The sequence below is a fragment of the Equus asinus genome, chromosome 13 (assembly GCF_041296235.1).
Source record: "Equus asinus isolate D_3611 breed Donkey chromosome 13, EquAss-T2T_v2, whole genome shotgun sequence".
Lineage (NCBI taxonomy): Eukaryota > Metazoa > Chordata > Mammalia > Perissodactyla > Equidae > Equus > Equus asinus.
The window spans coordinates 2,260,037-2,278,433 of NC_091802.1; the positions used below are offsets into that span (position 1 = coordinate 2,260,037).

The 18,397-nt window shown below is 48.3% G+C and overlaps 1 protein-coding gene across 8 annotated transcripts in view; it reads right to left on the bottom strand.

Annotated features, from left to right (window-relative positions):
- The window catches only part of TOM1L2 (target of myb1 like 2 membrane trafficking protein), a 118,110-nt gene that overhangs the window by 36,418 nt on the left and 63,295 nt on the right, over positions 1-18,397 (bottom strand). For all 8 annotated transcript variants that reach the window (XM_014856173.3, XM_014856164.3, XM_014856150.3 and 5 more), the window contains exons 3-4: positions 15,259-15,337; positions 8,495-8,644 (exon numbers count right to left, since the gene is read on the bottom strand). In XM_014856173.3, coding sequence (XP_014711659.1) covers positions 8,495-8,644; positions 15,259-15,337 — 229 coding nt within the window. The remainder of the gene's footprint in view (positions 1-8,494; positions 8,645-15,258; positions 15,338-18,397) is intronic.

Below are 18,397 nucleotides of genomic sequence, written 5' to 3' on the forward strand. Positions count from 1 at the left end.
ACAAAGTGAGCAGAAAGGAAAGGAGAGATTGATGTGTGGCAGACATTAAGGCTAAGTCCAGATTTCCTCAGTAGCTCAGAGAATGCTAAAGCTGACACTGCCGAGCCCAGCCCTTCATCGAGGTGACAGGAGATGACAGAGGTTCAGGTCAAAAGAGAGCCTGGTGCTGCCCACAGTGTCAACTTACACACGCCCACATGGAAAAATCCAGTGGAAAGCACGACCACTAGGTTCCCTTAAATGAAAACAACAAAGAGAGGAAAGAACAAATAATCGAATAGATTGCCACTTATCACTGATTAATGAAACTCTTAAAATTTTTTTTAAAAAGATATTCTGTTCTTTGGAAGTTACAGAATATACTAAAAAAAATAAAAGTAGTATATCCAAAGGGCTCCCCTAAAACTGGGTCCAGCTCTTTGGGAGCCTTTCTTTGCCATACACACCCAGAGGAGGAGGCAGAGCCTCTGGCGCCCAGAGTTCTGTTGCCAATTCTATTGTTGTCGCAAGCATTTAATTGCCTCCCTGGCTCCTACAATGCGTTCCAACCAATCCTGCGGCTCTATAGAAACTCTATCTCCAACCAACAGACCCATTTGAAGTTAAAAGGCCAGTTTCCAAACAGCCTTATTAATTATGACTGATGCATCTCACTACAACCGTTAAGTCAGTCTGGCTTCCTTGGTCCACTTCTTTAATTTGCATACTCAGGATTTAAGGCCCTGCATCAGGACAGCCCCTCTTGGCCAATACTTCCTCCTGGATTCTGAGTAGGACTGAAGGTGTCTGCAGAGGCCTGTATGGAATGCTAGCTGGAGAGTAGCCTCAGCAGAGGCCTGCCCCCTGGGGGGTGCCCCAGAGCCCCCTCCTCCACTGGCTGCTTTGGCTGCAACCAACTGATTCAAACACAAGCTGACTCCTGTGACTCTAGCTTCAAAATGTGTAAGCATTTTAGTTTAGGGTCTAAACTTTAGAGTTTAAGACCAGTTTCACAGCTCACTGTGGGAGGCTGGGGAGAAAAAAGCAAGACAGCTTTTCCTGGTGCTGCTTCAGGCCTCTATTTCTCTTTTTTTTTTTTTTTTTTTTTTTGAGGAAGATTAGCCCTGAGCTAACTACTGCCAATCCTCCTCTTTTTGCTGAGGAAGACTGGCCCTGAGCTAACATTCGTGCCCATCTTCCTCTACTTTATATGTGGGACGCCTGCCACAGCATGGCTTTTGCCAAGTGGTGCCATGTCTGCACCTGGGATCCAAACTGGCAAACCCCCGGCCGCCACAAAGCAGAATGTGGGTACTTAACCACTGCGCCACTGGGCCAGCCCCCAGCCCTCTATTTCTGTGGGAGGACAAACAGCTCCAGGGGACCCTTTTTAATTTATCTTGCTCTCCATCCCAGCAAAATCTGAGATAAGAAGAATGAAGATTAAAGAACTATCACTCTTCTCTCCAGTCAGTGGATACTCCTTGGGGGATTTGCCCAAATAGTGAGTCAATAGGCTCCCCCCTTTTTTTTGCTGAGGAAGACTGGCCCTGAGCTAACATCCATGCTCATCTTCCTCTACTTTATACGTGGGACGCCTGCCACAGCATGGCTTGCCAAGCGGTGCCATGTCCGCACCCAGGATCCGAACTGGCAAACCCCGGGCCGCCGAGAAACTGAACATGTGCACTTAACCACTGTGCCACCGGGCCGGCCCCTAGGACCCCCCCCTTCTATCCCACCAAGAGGGGAGGGAGAAACACATATCCTAAGTGGGCCCAAGCAGATTCTCCTCCTCCCAGGAGCTTGGCCCTGGGCCCAGGGAGAGCTGGGCTGCTCTCTTTGGGGAGGTGAAACTGTCCTCTATAGATATGGGCCATGGGAGGCAACCATGTGTCAGCCTGGGACCAGGGAGCAGACAGTCTATGTCCTTGGAATGGTGCAGCTGGTGTTCTGAGAGGTGCAGACACACAGGAGAAGACTCAGAGGGCTTTCCTGATCCCTTCTGTCCCTTCCCCAGGCCCAGTCACACCCCAGGGTTCTGGGGAGCCCTGCCTTATCATGACGAACTCTCTCCTTTGCCTAGGCAAGCTGGAGTTGGCATCTATTATTTGCAACCAAGCAGTCTTAGCTAATCTACATCCTTCCCACCTGCTGCCATGTCAGCCCCTGTGTGGGACCCCTGTGCAGTTTAAGTGAGGTGGCTGCTAACAGAGCATATGCTCATGGCAGCATTCTCTATTGAGCAAGATTCTGATGCCAACAGGCAGACCAGGAGGGAGGCACATTTCAAGGAATAGTCATATGTGGAAATGCAGAAGTGGGAGAAATCCAGAGATTCTGTGTGCCTCTAGCATCTTCCAGGGATAATGCCCAAATACCTGTGCTCCTGTCTTCTTTCCCACGAGGTCATAGCTTTGAAGGCACACACTGAGCTTCGCCCTTGCACAGACAGCAGTCGGTCAGCATTTAGACTGTCAAGTTAGACTGAATTCAGTTCTCATAGTTACTAAGCATTCTCATTGTCCTACTTCAGAGAAGAGAGGAAGATGGCCACTTAGGCTGTCGAGAGACTGAGGTGACAGTGATAAAGCAGGAGCCCCTCTAGACAGCTGACGCAGCTGAGAATCAAGAATCCACTCTAGAGGAGACATGGCAAGCCTCAGAAGGTCTGGTTCCCTTTGGGTTCTCAACCTGAAGCCAAGGAGCTGCAAAGGTGGCGCTGGCAGGCTGCCCCATCAGAAAGCAGAGTGACAAAGCAGCGCTGACACTCTCTGAGGAGTCCTTGTCACAGGTGCTGGCTGGTTAATAAGTCAGTGGCCACCTCACTGCTCCTTACGTAATTCTCCCTTTTCCTGCCTGTGCCTATAGAGTTACGGGGTTGAAAGACCCAGAGGAAGGTCTAGTGAGGAGAAGAAAGAGAGAGAAATTCTTGTTTTTTATCTCCTTCATTCCTTTGGATTGTACACCAAACCCCAGACTAAAACCCTATACAAACATGAACCATATCAATCATTTCTGTATCTCTCAAGTTTGAACAAAGTTTTAAATCATCAAATTTCAGATCAATAAAAGACTGCTGATTGCTAATATAGGTCCTGTTCTTTGGACAAAAGGAGGCTTCTGCCATGCTTTGCTTATGCCCTTGGACTAGACTTCCTGTTCCCAGTGACAGGGTCTGCCCACCCACACAGAATCTGGCGAAAGGCTCAGCCACCAGGCCTCTGACACCTTCCAAGAACACAAAACCTCCAGCTCCTCCTGCCCCCACCCCCTCTCCAAACAGCTCACTTTCTTCAGTGGAAAGAAAAACTTTCAGTGGAAAGAGAGTATTTTTAGACTGTACTGCTGAGGCACAGGGGATGGGGTGAGGTGGAAGGGTGTGAAGAGAAGGGGGAGGAAGGAAGCAGAGGCATGAGCATGATGAGGTTACTGTACCAGAATCATGATATTTCTGTTCCTGAAAATAATTCCAAGGGAAAGGCTGAGGGATGGTGTAGACTGGGAATATCCTTGTCTTCTCAAAAATGAGACTCAACATGAGGAAACAGAAAGGAATACAGCCAAAAGGCCAGCCAAGGGACCATATGAAGACTTACAGGCTAAAGCTAAAAATTGCAGGCAACTCAAAGGCTGGGAGTGAGAGTGTTGGCAGGCTGCTCACTAGGTTGCTCTGCTCGCAACATCTCTCCTCCCATGCTACCAGGGAGACTGCCCCACTCCACAAAGGCAAACACCTGTGGCAGGGTTAGCCCCGAGCCCTCACACCTGAGTCAGGTAAAGGCTTCCAGGACCGTACTGCCATAGAGCTCCCACACTGGGCTCGTCTAGGGCAAATGGAGGGTGGTCTTCCCTGGGCATTCTGAAGGGCAGGGCCTCCGGGGTACACAAGCCTGGGCAGGGTGTCTTCTTTGGGGGGCTGGGGGAGATGGTGCTTATGGATGGCTAGAGAGCAGCCAGAGAACCTGATGCCTCAATGAGAGGAGGAATGGAGTGCAGGAAAGACACAGTGCTGGAGAGGAAGGAGGGATAGGCATCCCCTGATTCTCTTCACACCTGACCCAGAGGGCTGCTGAGGGCAAACGTGGCAACTGAAATGCCAATCTTAGGCTGACGATGCCTGTGATCAGCATACTAGGAAGGGAATCAGAAAGGATGGTGGACTGTGGGTCAGGGGGACATGCAAGGACAAGCTCTATCACCCATTTCCCTAGAGGGACAGGGGGAACATTAGAAAATCTGCTTTGGAGACTGACCCTTTCCCTGTTCCCAACGTGGCCGCAGCCCTGCTTCCATCCTCAGGGTGCAACCAAAGGGACAGTGGGCTCAGGCCACAGGCTAGTAATCAGAGCCACAGGTTCCACCCCTGCCAGGATTTCGTGGGTGGGAGTGGGGTGGCACTTGTCTGTACAGCCCCTTCGCCTTAAAAGCTTTTCAAGTGCCAATACATTCAGAATTTAGGGCTGCCCCTCGAATACTCAAAGCTGGCTCAAGTCGTCCCTGGCTAGGCCCTGGCCCGCTATCATCCACAAACCTCTGTTTCCCCGTTAAATTGCCAGCTCCCCATGGGCGGGGCCAGGAGTGACCTGGCTCCACTTCCTGGCAGCAGGGTTCTGAAGAGCACCAAGAAAAGTCCCAATAATGAGGACGGTGAGAAAGACTCTGTCACAGTTCTGGCACCCACACATTTAGCTGAACCTCTTTTCAGTCTGGCTGTATTTATATGATGGCCTGCTGCCTACTCACAGGTTGGCAAGAGACGTCCATTGTTGTTTCACAGTGGGAGCAGCACTTTCTTTCCCAGGGGGAATTATCAGACTCTCCGGGGGGCTTGTGCAGTTTTTAAAAGTATATTCAACATGTAAATAAAATCATCATCTTTCTCAAAGGGGTTTAAAAAAGGCTGCACTATTTCTACATACTCATCAGATGGGCTATAATGAAGAAGATGGAAAACACCACGTGCTGGTGAGGATGTGAAGCGGCTAAAACCCTCATACGCTGCTGGGAGAGAACGCTGAACACCGCTAAACTGGGAATGTGGGCATTCCCTGCCACCAAGTAATTCCTCTCCTAGGCATTAGGTTGAACCATAGGAAATTGCTAATATTCAACCATTTTTGACCAAGAAAGATGGCAGTTTCACATATTCAACTTAATAAAAATAAATACGTATGCTCACCAAAAAATATGTGCGAGATGCTCATAGCAGCATTTTTCACAGTGGCCCAAAACGGGAAATACCAAGTGCCCATCAACAGTGGGAGGGGTATATAAATTGTGCCACATTCACCCAGCAGGACTGACACAGCCATGTGAGCAATAGGAACGGAAGGCCGATGATCATACCCCACCGAGGTGAGGCCTGCAGACACAGCAGGGCCAGACACAAGACACGATAGATCACTACTGCATCCCAAGTCCATGCAGACGAAGGTCAAGAACAGGAAAAACCCATCTATGCTGTGGCAAGTCAGGCAAGTGGTCACCCCAGAGGGGTGAGACTTTTTGGGAGCTGGTTATACTCTGCTTCGCAACATAAGGGTTGGTTACATAGGTACGTTCAGTTTGTAAAAATTTATCAAGTTGTAGATGCTTTTTTTATGTGCAATTTCCTGTATATATTTTATGAATCACTAAAAAGTAAAAAGAAGGATCCTGGTTATGCTTTGGGTCACCACATTACAGAAGCCAAGCCATCTGCTAGCTCTGAACGCTGCCTGCTTTGCTCCGTGCTGGTTGGCCCTGACAAAGCTGAAAGTTCTTCAGGAAAGCTTCAATATCTGGAGAGGAGAAACTCTCCCCAGTTAGGTCATCAAGTCTGCCTGGAAGCCCCCCTACCGAAAGCCCCTTGCGTTTACCCAGTTGGATTAGGGAAACTGAGTCCCGAGTGTCCTGGCCAGACAGGAGGCTGCGAGGCCTTCAAGGGCCCCCATCCCGCTCCAGCCCAGGAGGGTGGGTGTACATGCTGCTGCCAGGCCGGCAGGGGGAGTCCTCAGAACACAGGTGTGGGCCGCAGTTCTGCTGCAGGCTGATCTCAGACCCCATTTTACAGATAAAGAGGTAGAAGCCCAGAAAAGTTAAAACACCAGCCCTGAGGTTACAAAGCAGTGCTGAGAGGAGATGGTGACCCCAATGGGAAAGCTTCAGAGGTCAGGGCCAGTGCACTGGCTGGCATCCTTGCCTGGGAGAGCCAGGGGCCACAGCTAGTGCAGAAGGCTCTCCTTGACCTCAGCCGGGATCCCCAAACAGTCAGCAGGGGCAGTGCAGATCACGACCCTTGCCATGGCTGTGCTTGCCAGGGGCAGGGGTACTGGGCCTGGCTGGGGGTGAGGGAAGCTCTCATCACAGGAAGTGCTCCTTCCAGGAGACCTCTCCTGTGGCGACACATAAGGGGTTTAGGCTGGGGTGTCCCTCCTTTTGTGAGAAAAAGTGGCTATTCGTTTTCTTGACATCAATTACTGGGGGTGTTGGGGCAGGGGAATGTACTGGGGAAGTCCCAGAATGAGGGGGTCGTAGGGGGTGGAGGGGGGGATGGGGAGGGCAGAGGGTGGGGTAGTATGTGCCTGTGTGTGTGAGACAGAGAGATGGAAGAGAGAGAGACATGCTGGGTGGGTAGAATGAAGGGATAGGGACAACCCAAGGAGGCATGGGAGGGGGCTCGGCTGCCAGCCACACTCCTCCCCTTTCTGAGAGCTTCAGTGAACTGCATCCATCCATTCATCAGGAAAAACAGCAACTTCCTGACCACCTGCTCTACACAGTCGACTACTCTAGACCCTGAGGATATAACGTCCCTGGGCTCTCAGGGAACTCAGAGTGAGGCGGACGATAGAAAAGTTAGCACAGAAGTACTTGAAGACCATAAAAGAGGGTGCTGGGAGTGAGATACGTGCTGTAATTTGGGTGGCGGGGAGGCCTCTGTGAATGATGGAGAGGAGTCAACTGCCCCAAGAGCTGGGGACGACTTTCAGGCAGAGGGTGCAGACGAAAAGGACAGACAGAACCTACAGACTCCTGGGCTCGAGCCCCTCTCTCCTCTCCAGCCTCAGGTGGCACCATTACCTCGAGAGCCCTGTGCCCACCCCTAATCACACTGCCCCCCTGCCTTCTCAGCCCCTTTCCACCCCCTGGGTTGGTCTCCTCTTGGCTCCTGCAGGCCCTTGTCTTTCCTTTACCACAGCACTATTTGCCCCACATTGGATGCGCTTGTTGATGTATGTGCCTTACGTGATGTATGACACCCTGTGTCACCAGGGTGCTCTGTCTAAAATCCAGATGTGACTTTGTAAACCCAGCTCAGAAAGATTCAATGTGTCCCCACTGCCTACAGGACAAAGTACAAACTCCTCAGCATATATGGCCCAGAAGCCCCTGACCAGCCTTCTGGCCTCATCTCCTGCTTCCCTCTTTGCCACAAGCCTGGCCCCAGACATTCTTCACTGCACTCTGGTCATTTCCAAGGTGGCTCACCCACATAATTGTTGGCAGGAGGCCTTCGTTCCTTACTGATTGTTGGTAGGAGGCCTGAGTTTCTCACCATGTGGACCTCTTGAATGTCCTCATGACATGGCAGCTGGCTTTCCATAGAACAAGTGACTCAAGAGAGAGTAAGGAAGAAGCTGCAGCACCTTTTATGACCAAGTCTCAGAAGTCACACACCATCTTTTCAATATTCTATTGTTAGAAGGGAGGCAGCAGGTCCAGCCTCAAGAGTAGGGGAATTAAAGTGCACCTCTTAAAGAGAAGAGGATGTTTGAAAACCATCACCTGGCTCCTCCAGCTCTAGTTGAGCCTTCATATGAGGCTGTCCTGGCCAATATCTTGACTGCAGCCTCATGAGAGCTCCCGTGCCAGAATCACCCATCTAAGCTGTTCCTGAATTCCTGACCCACAGAAACAATAAAATAATAAGCATCTGTTGTTTTAAGTTGCTAAGGTTTGGGGTAATTTGTTACAGAGCAATTAATAATGAATACATCCCAAGTATGTCAACTGCTCTCTTTGATGTTTCTGGGCCTTTGCACATGTTATTCTCTTTGCCTGCAATACTTCTTGCACTCTGACCTTTCCACTAAGCTCCTGGTCATCTTTTAGGGTCCAAAGGAAATGTCATCTCCTGAGTGAATCACCCCTTAAGACCATCTCCCCTCTAACCTGCCCCACCTGCCCTGTGACTCACCAGTCCTGCACAGGGCTCTAATATGGCCCATCCTACTCCACATTGTCCCTGATGGCTCAGAGACCTGTCAGGGCCCTCCACCTGCCCTTATGGACAGTGGAGGGCCAGGTATCCAGAAAACTTCAATGAAGGCTCTGTCAACTGGCTGGAGAGCCACCACTTAGGGTTTCATTCCAGTGGGACGAGTGTAAAAAAAGTAAGTGTTTTGCAACAAATGTTTAAACCCAGAAGCCTCCATTCTTTCCTCCGAATGATGGGAAAGCATGTGGACTCACTGATAAGAGGCTCTGTCACACTCTGTCCCAACAAACTGGACAAGGGGAACTGACACACCTGGATCAGAGCGAGCACTTTGTCCTGTACAATGGTGGGAGGGTTGTTCTTGGGAGAGATGATTTTGACCAGAACACTGTCGATGAAATCTCGGTTGGCCACGAGAATGTGGAAGCGGTGGCCACAGTTCTTCACACATGTCTCCAGCACCTGATATGGGAGGAAAGGAAAGAGAGGTCACCACCATGGGAGCTGGAGGAGCCGCCAGGAACTGAGGAGGGCAGCCAAGTTTCCACCACCCCCTCTTTCCTTCTCCCAGATCATCTTTCTGACGGCCTCCTCCAGAGTCAAACTGAGACAGCACACGCATCCCCATGCTCTAATTTAGTTATTCCTTGGGGATGACCGCAGCACCTTGCTGACCGAAGTCTTCTGTCCCTGAACAAGAATCAGGCAGTGAGTTGGTAACTGAGGCACCAGTTTTACATGAGAAAGATGCTGGTGTTTTAATGGGATCCAAATGACTGAGTGGTCCCTGAAAATTAGCATTTTAGCTCCTCTCTCTGGGCTTCTGGGTGTGAGGCATTAGCTAATGGGACAAAGGCTCTGTCACAAGAGAAGGCTGCTGTGACAGCCTGATTTGCCTAGTGAGTTACGGAACCTTGTATGTGAGGAAGCAAACATGCACGCACAGGCACGCATGCACAGGCACACACGCACACGCGCACACACACACACACACACCCCTTGCACAACCCACACAATTCTGCTTCTGCAACTAAAATTGGCAGTGACAAAGGATTTTCCACCCTTAATAAACGGTTTGTGGGCCTCAGCTGCCAGGTGGCTTTAAGGTCCATTTTCACTTCAAACCCTGCCCACTCCTCCCTTGTCTGGAGAAATGAGTTACACAGGTCTTAGCCCCTCAGAAAAGCACAGTGTGTGGGCTCTGGCCAATGGCCAATATGGGCCTGAATCTCAGCTCCACCACTTTCTCCCTGAATGACCTAGGACAGTCTGAGCCTCAGCTTCCTCATCTGTGAAGTGGGCACAGGAGTGCCGCCTAGCAGGACTGTAGTAAGGATGAGAGTGTGTGTGTTTGAAGCACCTAACACAGTGCCCTGCATGGGGGAGGTGCTAGCAAATGAGGACTATGATGATAAATGTTCAGAAGCCTACTGTACACACTCGAGTAAAGAGGGACAGCTTCTCAGTCCCCACAGGACAGGGGAGAGGCCTGCTGGAATTCAGAGGTACCAATTGGAGGATCTTCAGCCTGGAAGACAGCTTTCTGAACTTCTCAGCTCTCTGTAAACCAAGCCATACAATCACCTGGCCCTTCCCACACCAGCAACCCCCAATGCCACAGTTAACTACTGGGGAATGCCTCCTTGGAAGGAAGTCACCAGCAACAGGTGACATTTCTGACTATGCAGTTATCCTCATTGGCCCGAACTAACCTGACCACTGATTACCTTACGCAGCCATTCCACAGGGCTGGGTTCATACGATGAGGCATTACCTCAACAAAGCATGGCCATAAAGAAAGGTCCAAATGCAGACTATATGCCAGGCAGTCACACTGTATATAATTTCATTTAATTCTCACAACTAATTAATTCTCTTTTAGAGGATGTTATTCTTTCTCTCTTTTTTCTAGAGTTAGGCTTAGAAAGGTGAAGAAACTGGTCAAGGTACAAGTTGCTGATCAGTGCCAGAAGCAGGATGGGAACTCCAATCACCCACAATGAGGCCACGGGGCCATCCCTCCCTCACAGCTCTCCTCCAAGATCAGCCGAGAGTCCCTCAGACGACAACATGTGCTGGATTTCTTGTTCCCTGAAGTGGTTCTTGAAATAACCCTGTAAGGTGGGTATTATCCCATTCTAGAGATGAGGAAACTGAGGCTTAGAGGTGCTAGTAACTTCACTGAGGAGGCCAGAGCTGGGATTTGCCCCAGGCCTGGCAGCCCCTTAGCCAATCATAACTGTTCCTTTCCTACTGCTACTGCACTGTGGGAGACTCCACGTTCGCTCCACTTGCTGAGGAGGACTCGAAAGCTGGGCATCCATGAGTCGCTGAGGTTTTCCTCAGCCAAGGGCACTCTTTCTTAGCCTCTGCTCGTGCTTGATTCCGGGTGACCATGAGGTAACCAACATTCTCTCTCACAGTGACCGGTGGGGGCTGCCAAGATGAACCAGCGGGATTCTTCCTGCCCTCAAGGAACTCACAGTCGCTCTACTTCCTAGGATCCTCCTAACAGCCTACCAGCCAGTATGCAGGCTGCTGTGGCTGAGGTAGGTGGTGGGAAGAATCATTTATTTTGTGAGAAGCAGGTGGGAAAGGAAAGGGCAGGGGGCTGGGGAGGAAAGCACATGTGGTAGGAAAGAACATAGAAAAAAGAAGAGCAGGAAGGTTAAGGTTGGGGGTGGCTGCGGCTCCGCATCCATATGCAGAGCAGCTGTGGGCCAAGATGCACTTCTCATCTTCAGGGAACACATCCCTATACTTTCCTAGACAGCAGTCATTAAAGTCAGTGTGTCCTAGCCTGGCCTTTGGGGCTCAGGTACACAGGCTTAGAAATGCCCCAGACAGAGGTGGCAGGTGCTACAAAGCAGCTCTGAAGCCTAGCAGAACAGGAGATGCAGGAGGTCCTCCCTGGCTGGCAAGGGCCACACAGCCAAGGAAGCCCAGTGGTCCACTTCAGGCCACTCTGCCAAAAAGGCCGTTAGCAAGTCAGTCCCTGTGGGTTACAGGGCATGAAACACACGGTGACAATTTTCTAGAATGTAGCCAAAGCCCACAGAATAAGCAAAAGGCGCCTTGAAGCAACAAGAAATAGACACTTCAAGTCCACACCCACTAAGGCCCAGGCAGAGAGCCCTCAAGACCTCTGACTAACTCCTACTTTGGGTAAATATTAACAATCTTGGCAGGTGCAGACATCAAGTTAGGAAAGGCCCACAAGGAGCCAGAAGACAGAAAGAAACTAACAGGGTATGTGAAGACAAAGACAGAGAAGTCATAAAAGCAGGCATGAGACCATGCAACGTCCCCAAGGCCAGGGCCTTTGATGTAGGGACAATGGATGTACACATTTCATCAGTCTCCCAAAGGCATCACTAGATTTGCAGGGGAGATCTGACTACAATAAAAAAACAAAAACAAAAACACTTAGAAATAAATTTAACCAAGGAGGTGAATGATCTGTACCCTGGAAATTATAAGACATTGATAAGAGAAACTGAAGATGATAGAAATAAATGGAAAGATACCCTGTGTTCATGGATTGGAAGTATTACTATTGATAAAGTGTCCAGACTACCCAAAGCCATCAATAATTTCACAGAAATAGAAAAAATAATCCTAAAATTCATACGGAACCACAAAAGACCCTGAATGGCCAAAGCAATCCTGAGAGAGAAGAGCAAAGCTAGAGGAATCACACTTCCTGACATCAAACTATATTACAAACCTACAGTAATCAAAACAGTATAGTACCGACAGAGGGACAGACACATAAACCAATAGAACAGAATCAAGAGCCCAGAAATAAATTCATACATATATGGTCAACTAATGTTAGACAAGGGAGCCAAGAACACTCAATAGGGAAAGGATAGTCTCTTCAATAAACGGTGCTGGGAAAACAGCCACAAGCAAAAGAATGAAATTAGACCCCTATCTTATACCATCTACAAAAACTACCTCGAAATGGACTAAATCTAAGACCTGAAACTGTAAAACTATTAAATTTAAAACTATTAAATGTAAGACCTGAAACTGTAAAACTACTAAAAGAAAATATAGGGAAAGTGCTTCTTGACATTGGTCTTAAATAGACATTAAACGGAGTTAAACAGACATTTTTTCCAAAAAGACACATAAATGGCCAACAGATACATAAAAAGGTGCTCAACATCACTAATCATCACAGAAATGCAAATCAAAACCACAAAGAGATATCACCTCACACCTGTTAGAATGGCTATCATCAAAAAGATGAGAGATAACAAGTGTTGGCAAAGATGTGGAGAGAAAGGACCCTGGTGCACCGTTGGTGGGAATGTAAATTGGTGCAGCCACTATGCAACACAGTGTGGAGGTTCCTCAGAAAATTAAAAATAGAAATACCATACAATCCAGCAATTCCACTTCTGGGTACGTATCCAAAAGAAATGAAAACAGGATCTCGAAGAGATATTTGCATTCTCATGTTCACTGCAGCATTAGTCACAATAGCCAAGACATGGAAACAACTAAAGTGTCCACTGATGGATGAATGGATAAAGAAAATGTGGTATATATATATATATACAGTGGAATATTATTCAGCCTTAGAAAGAAAGGAAATCCTGATTTTTGTGCCAACATGGTTGGACTTTAGGGTCATTATGCTAAGTGAAATAAGTCAGATAAAGACACACATGTATGCTCTCACTTAGACGTAGAATCTAAAAAAGACAAACTCATGGAAACAGAGAATAGAATGGTGGTTGCCAGGGGCTAGAGGGCAGGGAGAAAGAGATGTTGGTCAAAGCGTACAAACTCCCAGCTACAAGATGAATAAGTTCTGGGGCTGGTCCAGTGGTGCAGTGGTTAAGTTCACATGTTCTGCTTCTCAGGGACCTGGGGTTCGCTGGTTCGGATCCCGGGTGCAGACACGTACCACTCGGCAAGCTATGCTGTGGCAGGCGTCCCACATATAAAGTAGAGGAAGATGGGCATGGATGTTAGCTCAGGGCCAGACTTCCTCAGCAAAAAGAAGAAGATATAGGATTGGCAGTAGTTAGCTCAGGGCTAATCTTCCTCAAAAAAACAACAAAAAAAAGCTGTTTAAAAAAAAAAGACAAATAAGCTCTGGGGATATAATGTACAGCACAGCGACTATAATTGATAATACCGTAGTACATACTTGAAAGTTGTTAAGAAAGTACATCTTAAATGCTACCACCACACACACACTAAAAAGGTAATTATGTGAGGGATGGAGGTGTTACCTAACCTTATTGTGGTAATCATTTTGTAATATATACGTGTATCAAATCATATTGTATACCTTAAACTTATATGTTATACATCAATAATATCTCAATAAAGCTGGAGGGAAATAATAATAATAACAAAGACAAAATAATAACAAAGACAAAGATCAGGAAAGGTAAAACGATGCTTATTATGCTCTGCTGTAGGAAGTAGAGGCAGAGACCACTTTAGGAAGCTTTCCATCCAATATGGTTACCATGAAGTTGGGCATGTAAAGGGATCTGTGTGAGATACCAGGACAATGTCCTGACATGTTATGGTTCACTCCCTGGTGACTTCAGTTCTCTGAAAACAATTCATTTTAGGCATCACTCTGGGTTTAGCGAATGCCGTGGCTCAAATTCTGAGAAAAAAACAAAAGCTTTCAACTCCCTATTTCTCCACTGGTCTTTTTCTCCTTTATTATTCAAATCTCAATTCCCTGGCAGAGAATTCTCTTAAAAAGTCTTGCGTCTTCACTTGGACAAAAATCCAAATTGTTTTTCTTCTGTAAAAGGGAACATGTTGGGGCTGACCCGGTGGCACAGTGGTTAAGTTCACATGATCCGTTTGAGCAGCCTGGGATTTGTGGGTTCGGATCCCTGGCACAGACCTATACACTGCTCACCAGGCCATGCTGTGGTGGCATCCCACATACAAAATAGAGGAAGATTGGCATGGATGTTAGCTCAGGGGCAATCTTCCTCACTCACACACACACACACACACACACACACACACACACAAGGAAACAGGTTATAGCTGTTTTGGATAAATAACAAACTATTCAAACCTACAAAGAAGCCCACATGCTGAGAATTCACTTTGGGGGCCGGCCCTGTGGCCGAGTGGTTAAGTTCGCGTGCTCTGCTTCGGAGGCCCAGGGTTTCACCGATTCGGATCCTGGGTGTGGACATGGCACTGCTCATCAAGCCAGGCTGAGGCGGCGTCCCACATGCCGCAACTAGAAGGACACACAACTAAAAATATACAACTATGTACCGGGGGGGCTTTGGGGAGAAAAAGGAAAAATAAAATCTCAAAAGAAGAAAAAGAATTCACTGTGGCCCAGATTTTGCCACATCTGAAAAACTGTTAGCTTTCAAGACAGAAATAACACCTGAAGCTGTCCCTTTTAATTTTCTGACATTTTAAGGAAGGGCAAAAACCTGATCTGTTCCTGAAAGGAGTCACTTGGCCGACTCTTTCAAGAACCTCTGAGGCAATGATCAGTTTTTACCCCATAATCCACATCTGGCTAGCTCTCCAGCTGTGAAGTCTGGGCAAACCCCTAGACTTCTCTGAGCCTCAGTTTCTTCATCTGTGTGAGGGGGATGATGAAACATATTTTGGAAGTTTATTGTAAGCATTTTCATTAACATCTGAAAAGCTCAGCACAGTCCCCAGCAGGTACTCAGTGGAAGCTAGCATTTTTATAAAGAGGAAACTGACGGCCAGAGAAGCAGCTAACCTAGATGTTTCACAGCAGGCTGGTGGCTGAAAGGAGACCCAAACCCAGCTCTCTGGCTTCTCTGCTCTGGGCTTCTGTACTAGTCAGTGCTGCCCATGCCTTCTCTTCTGCTGGTATACACTGGACTGAAGCTCACTCCCCATTTCAGAAGAGGGTAGGAAAACCTAAGGTCACTACGGGAAGGTTCCGCTGCACTCCAGCAGCAAACGCACCACACATCCATGGGAGGCTGTGCTGAGTGGACAGAGAGAAGGCCACATGAGTGGGGCGAGGTGAGGAGCATGGATTTTCCCAGATGTTCTCCCAACCCCAGAAGGGCAGCACTCACTGTTAACGCCAGCATCACTTCTCTGTAGTTCCGGTTCCCGTTCAATCGCTTCTTCAGGGCTCGAATGGCATCCTTTGGCCTGAAGAAAAGGACATGTTAAGATCCTTACAGGGGCCAGCCTGGTGGCACAGCGGTTAAGTTCACATGTTCTGCTTCTCAGGGGCCCGGGGTTCGCTGGTTCGGATCCTGGGTGCGGACATGGCACCACTTGGTAAAAGCCATGCTGTGGTAGGCGTCTCAAGTATAAAATAGAGGAAGATGGGCATGGATGTTAGCTCAGGGCCAGTCTTCCTCAGCAAAAAGAGGAGGATTGGCAGTAGTTAGCTCAGAGCTAATCTTCCTCAAAAAAAAAAAAGATCCTTGCAAATTCCACTTTGAGGTACTATCCTGCAGATTTGCCCATTTGTGTGAACTAGTATGTATACAAGGTTATTTGCTGCAGCACATTTGTAAACGTAAAAGACTGGAAACAAACGAAATGTCCACCAATATGACCAAATTAAAATCACATTTATGCATACAATGGAATACGGTACAGCTGCAATATGGAGAAAACTCAAAGATCCATGAATAGAGTCCTCTGCAGAGCTGTGCATGAAGGACGCTACTATCCAAGTTATAAGAAGACTGCAAATGTACACGTAGAGCGCATGCAGCACAGGGCAGAGAACCACAAGCAGCCGGGAACTCTGGCTGCCCCTTAGGAGGGGAACTGGGTGACAGAGGAGACAGGGAGATTTTTTACTGGATTGCCTTTTTGCAGCCTTTCTGAATTTTGTATCACTTGCAAGTATTATTTATTGAAAACAATAACTAACCCATTGGTCTGTGGGTACACTGAAGAAACCAGAGAGAGACATAAGAGAGAATGGCCAGGTCCTTGCTTAGGCCTGGATGTTCAGCTCCTCCATGGTTCCATGAAACTCCTTTTTCCCTGAGGAAACTTAAGTAAGTCTCCTCAAAACCAAGGATTTGTGTGTTTTTAGGTACTGAATCTGACACGGATTCTCAGAGGGAATCTCGCAGGATTATACGCACTCCCCAGTTTACAAATGGGCCATGTTCAAAAGCCTCTTCATAAGCTGTTTGGAAATTGGAACACCTTGTTCCTTAAATCACTGTTCTAAGAGCACCTATTAGGTGCAGCCCTTGTGTCTAACACGTTATTTAATTTATTCTAAGCCAAGATTCAACAAAGTCATGGGACTAACCTCAACTACCAGACTACCTCTGGGATGAAGCCCCTGCCCCTGATGCCCATCCCTCCGCTCTGGGAAGCCCCATGCAGCTGCAGGCCTGCCCTTTGCTATCGCAAGTGGGTCTTTTCACCCATCAGTGTGTCAATACATCTGGGTCTTTCCAAAGGTGAACGTCCGTAAATCAGGGACCTCCTAATCCTACAGCTCTGAAACATGTGTGATCTATTTACCAAACGAAAAAGTCCTTTCAAATATGTGTGAGGAAGCTGGGAGAGGCGAAGGTAGAAGCTCTGCTAGCCAGCCCAATGTAGACAGAAATACGCAGCAGCAAGGCAAGGTTCCTAGAGGAAATGAAAACACACCCTGAGTCACCTATTTCCCATTCTTGACTTGAAACATGGCTGCCTGCAGGAATTCTTGGCTTCTGAGTCGAAGGGCTGATGGGACAAGGCTCTCTGGGGAATAGGTCCCTGCCAAGTGTGTTTGCAGTATGGCTGCAGTTTCCAAACAGGGATGCTGATTTCTGCAAATGTGGGACTTGACAAGCTCTCAGCTTTGAGAATTGTTTGTGGATGTGAGCTGATGAAGGTCAGCAGCTACTGGCCAGGAGCATGGATAAATTCCTCTTCAAAGGCTCTGCCAAGCCACCGTTAGCCCTTACCCACAGCTGCCGTCCCTCTCAATCCAGTTTCATTCCTCTCCTCTTGAACTTCCATGAAGAAGAAAAATGGGAACAGCCTCCGAGGGCTGTGATCACTTATAGCTCACAGAGCATCAGCACACTCAGAGCTCTCCCGGTGTGGAAGTGATGGTGGTGGAGGGAAATCACAGAGTCAGCAGGCTCCTGGGTTAGAGTTAAAATGAAAATTCATCTGCAGGAAGTACTGCCTGAGAGTGACTGGGTGAGCACAAAAGCAAGTATTTATCTCTCTCCCCAGGGAAGAAGCTTCAGAGAGGAGGATCAAAGACATGTCAGAGGAGCTGCAAAGTTTCAAGAAGCAGCAGCAGATTAGACAGCATGGAGTTGGAAACAGAAAGAAAAGAGAGGGAGAGTCTAGAGCCAAGACTGAGCACGAAGAAAAGACCAGGAGGGAATGGCAAGTGTGAGTGCCCCGACACCCTAGCAGCTCTCAGAGGAAAGGTCAGGACCCTCGGGGCAGCCCCCAAAGCCTCAGGATCTGGCCTCTGGCCATCTTTAGCTTCCCGAAAGTCTCCTTGACCCCAGACTCATGAGAGCCCTTGTTTCCAGTCATGCCAAACTCAACTTGTCCTGCAGCTCTAGAACTAGCGCTTCTGAGACGCTTTCTCCTTTTTCCCCCCAGGAGGACATGGCTGCCCCCTCCACCACCCTGAACACCCACTCAGCTGCTACCTTGCTCTACTGCATTTATCTGCAAGTTACTCCTCTGTGGCCCCTCCAGCTTAGATGCTGGGGCACAGACAAAGATTCAATGAGCTTGGCAAGGTCCAGGGAAGGGTCATGAAAATGACCCAGGTCCGTGGATCCTCATCAGAGCCGTACGACAGAATCACGTGGGAAGCACTTACCAAATCCACACGTCTGTGCCCTAATTAGGTAGGTCTAGGTGAGGTCTGGTAAACAGGATCTAAAATATTCCTGGTCCGTTATTCAGCCAAGTACTCCTTGTTAATGACCTCAGATCCAGGTCACAAGGCACTGCCACACAAGGTCTCAGGCAGGAGATGACATCAGCCCTAGACATTAAGTAAAGCCCAGGGAGGGATCTGTGGGGCAGCTCACCAAATCTGCTCCCTCTAGGACCACAGCCTCCCAGAGGTGAAGCTCTGAATAAATAAAAGAAGTGCAGGCAGAGCTTCATTGGCTGGAGCCAGGTCTGCCTGGGCTTACATCCCACATCTGCTCTTCCCAGCTGTGCTGTGAGATCTTTCCCAAGTGGCCAAACCACTCCATTTCCTCA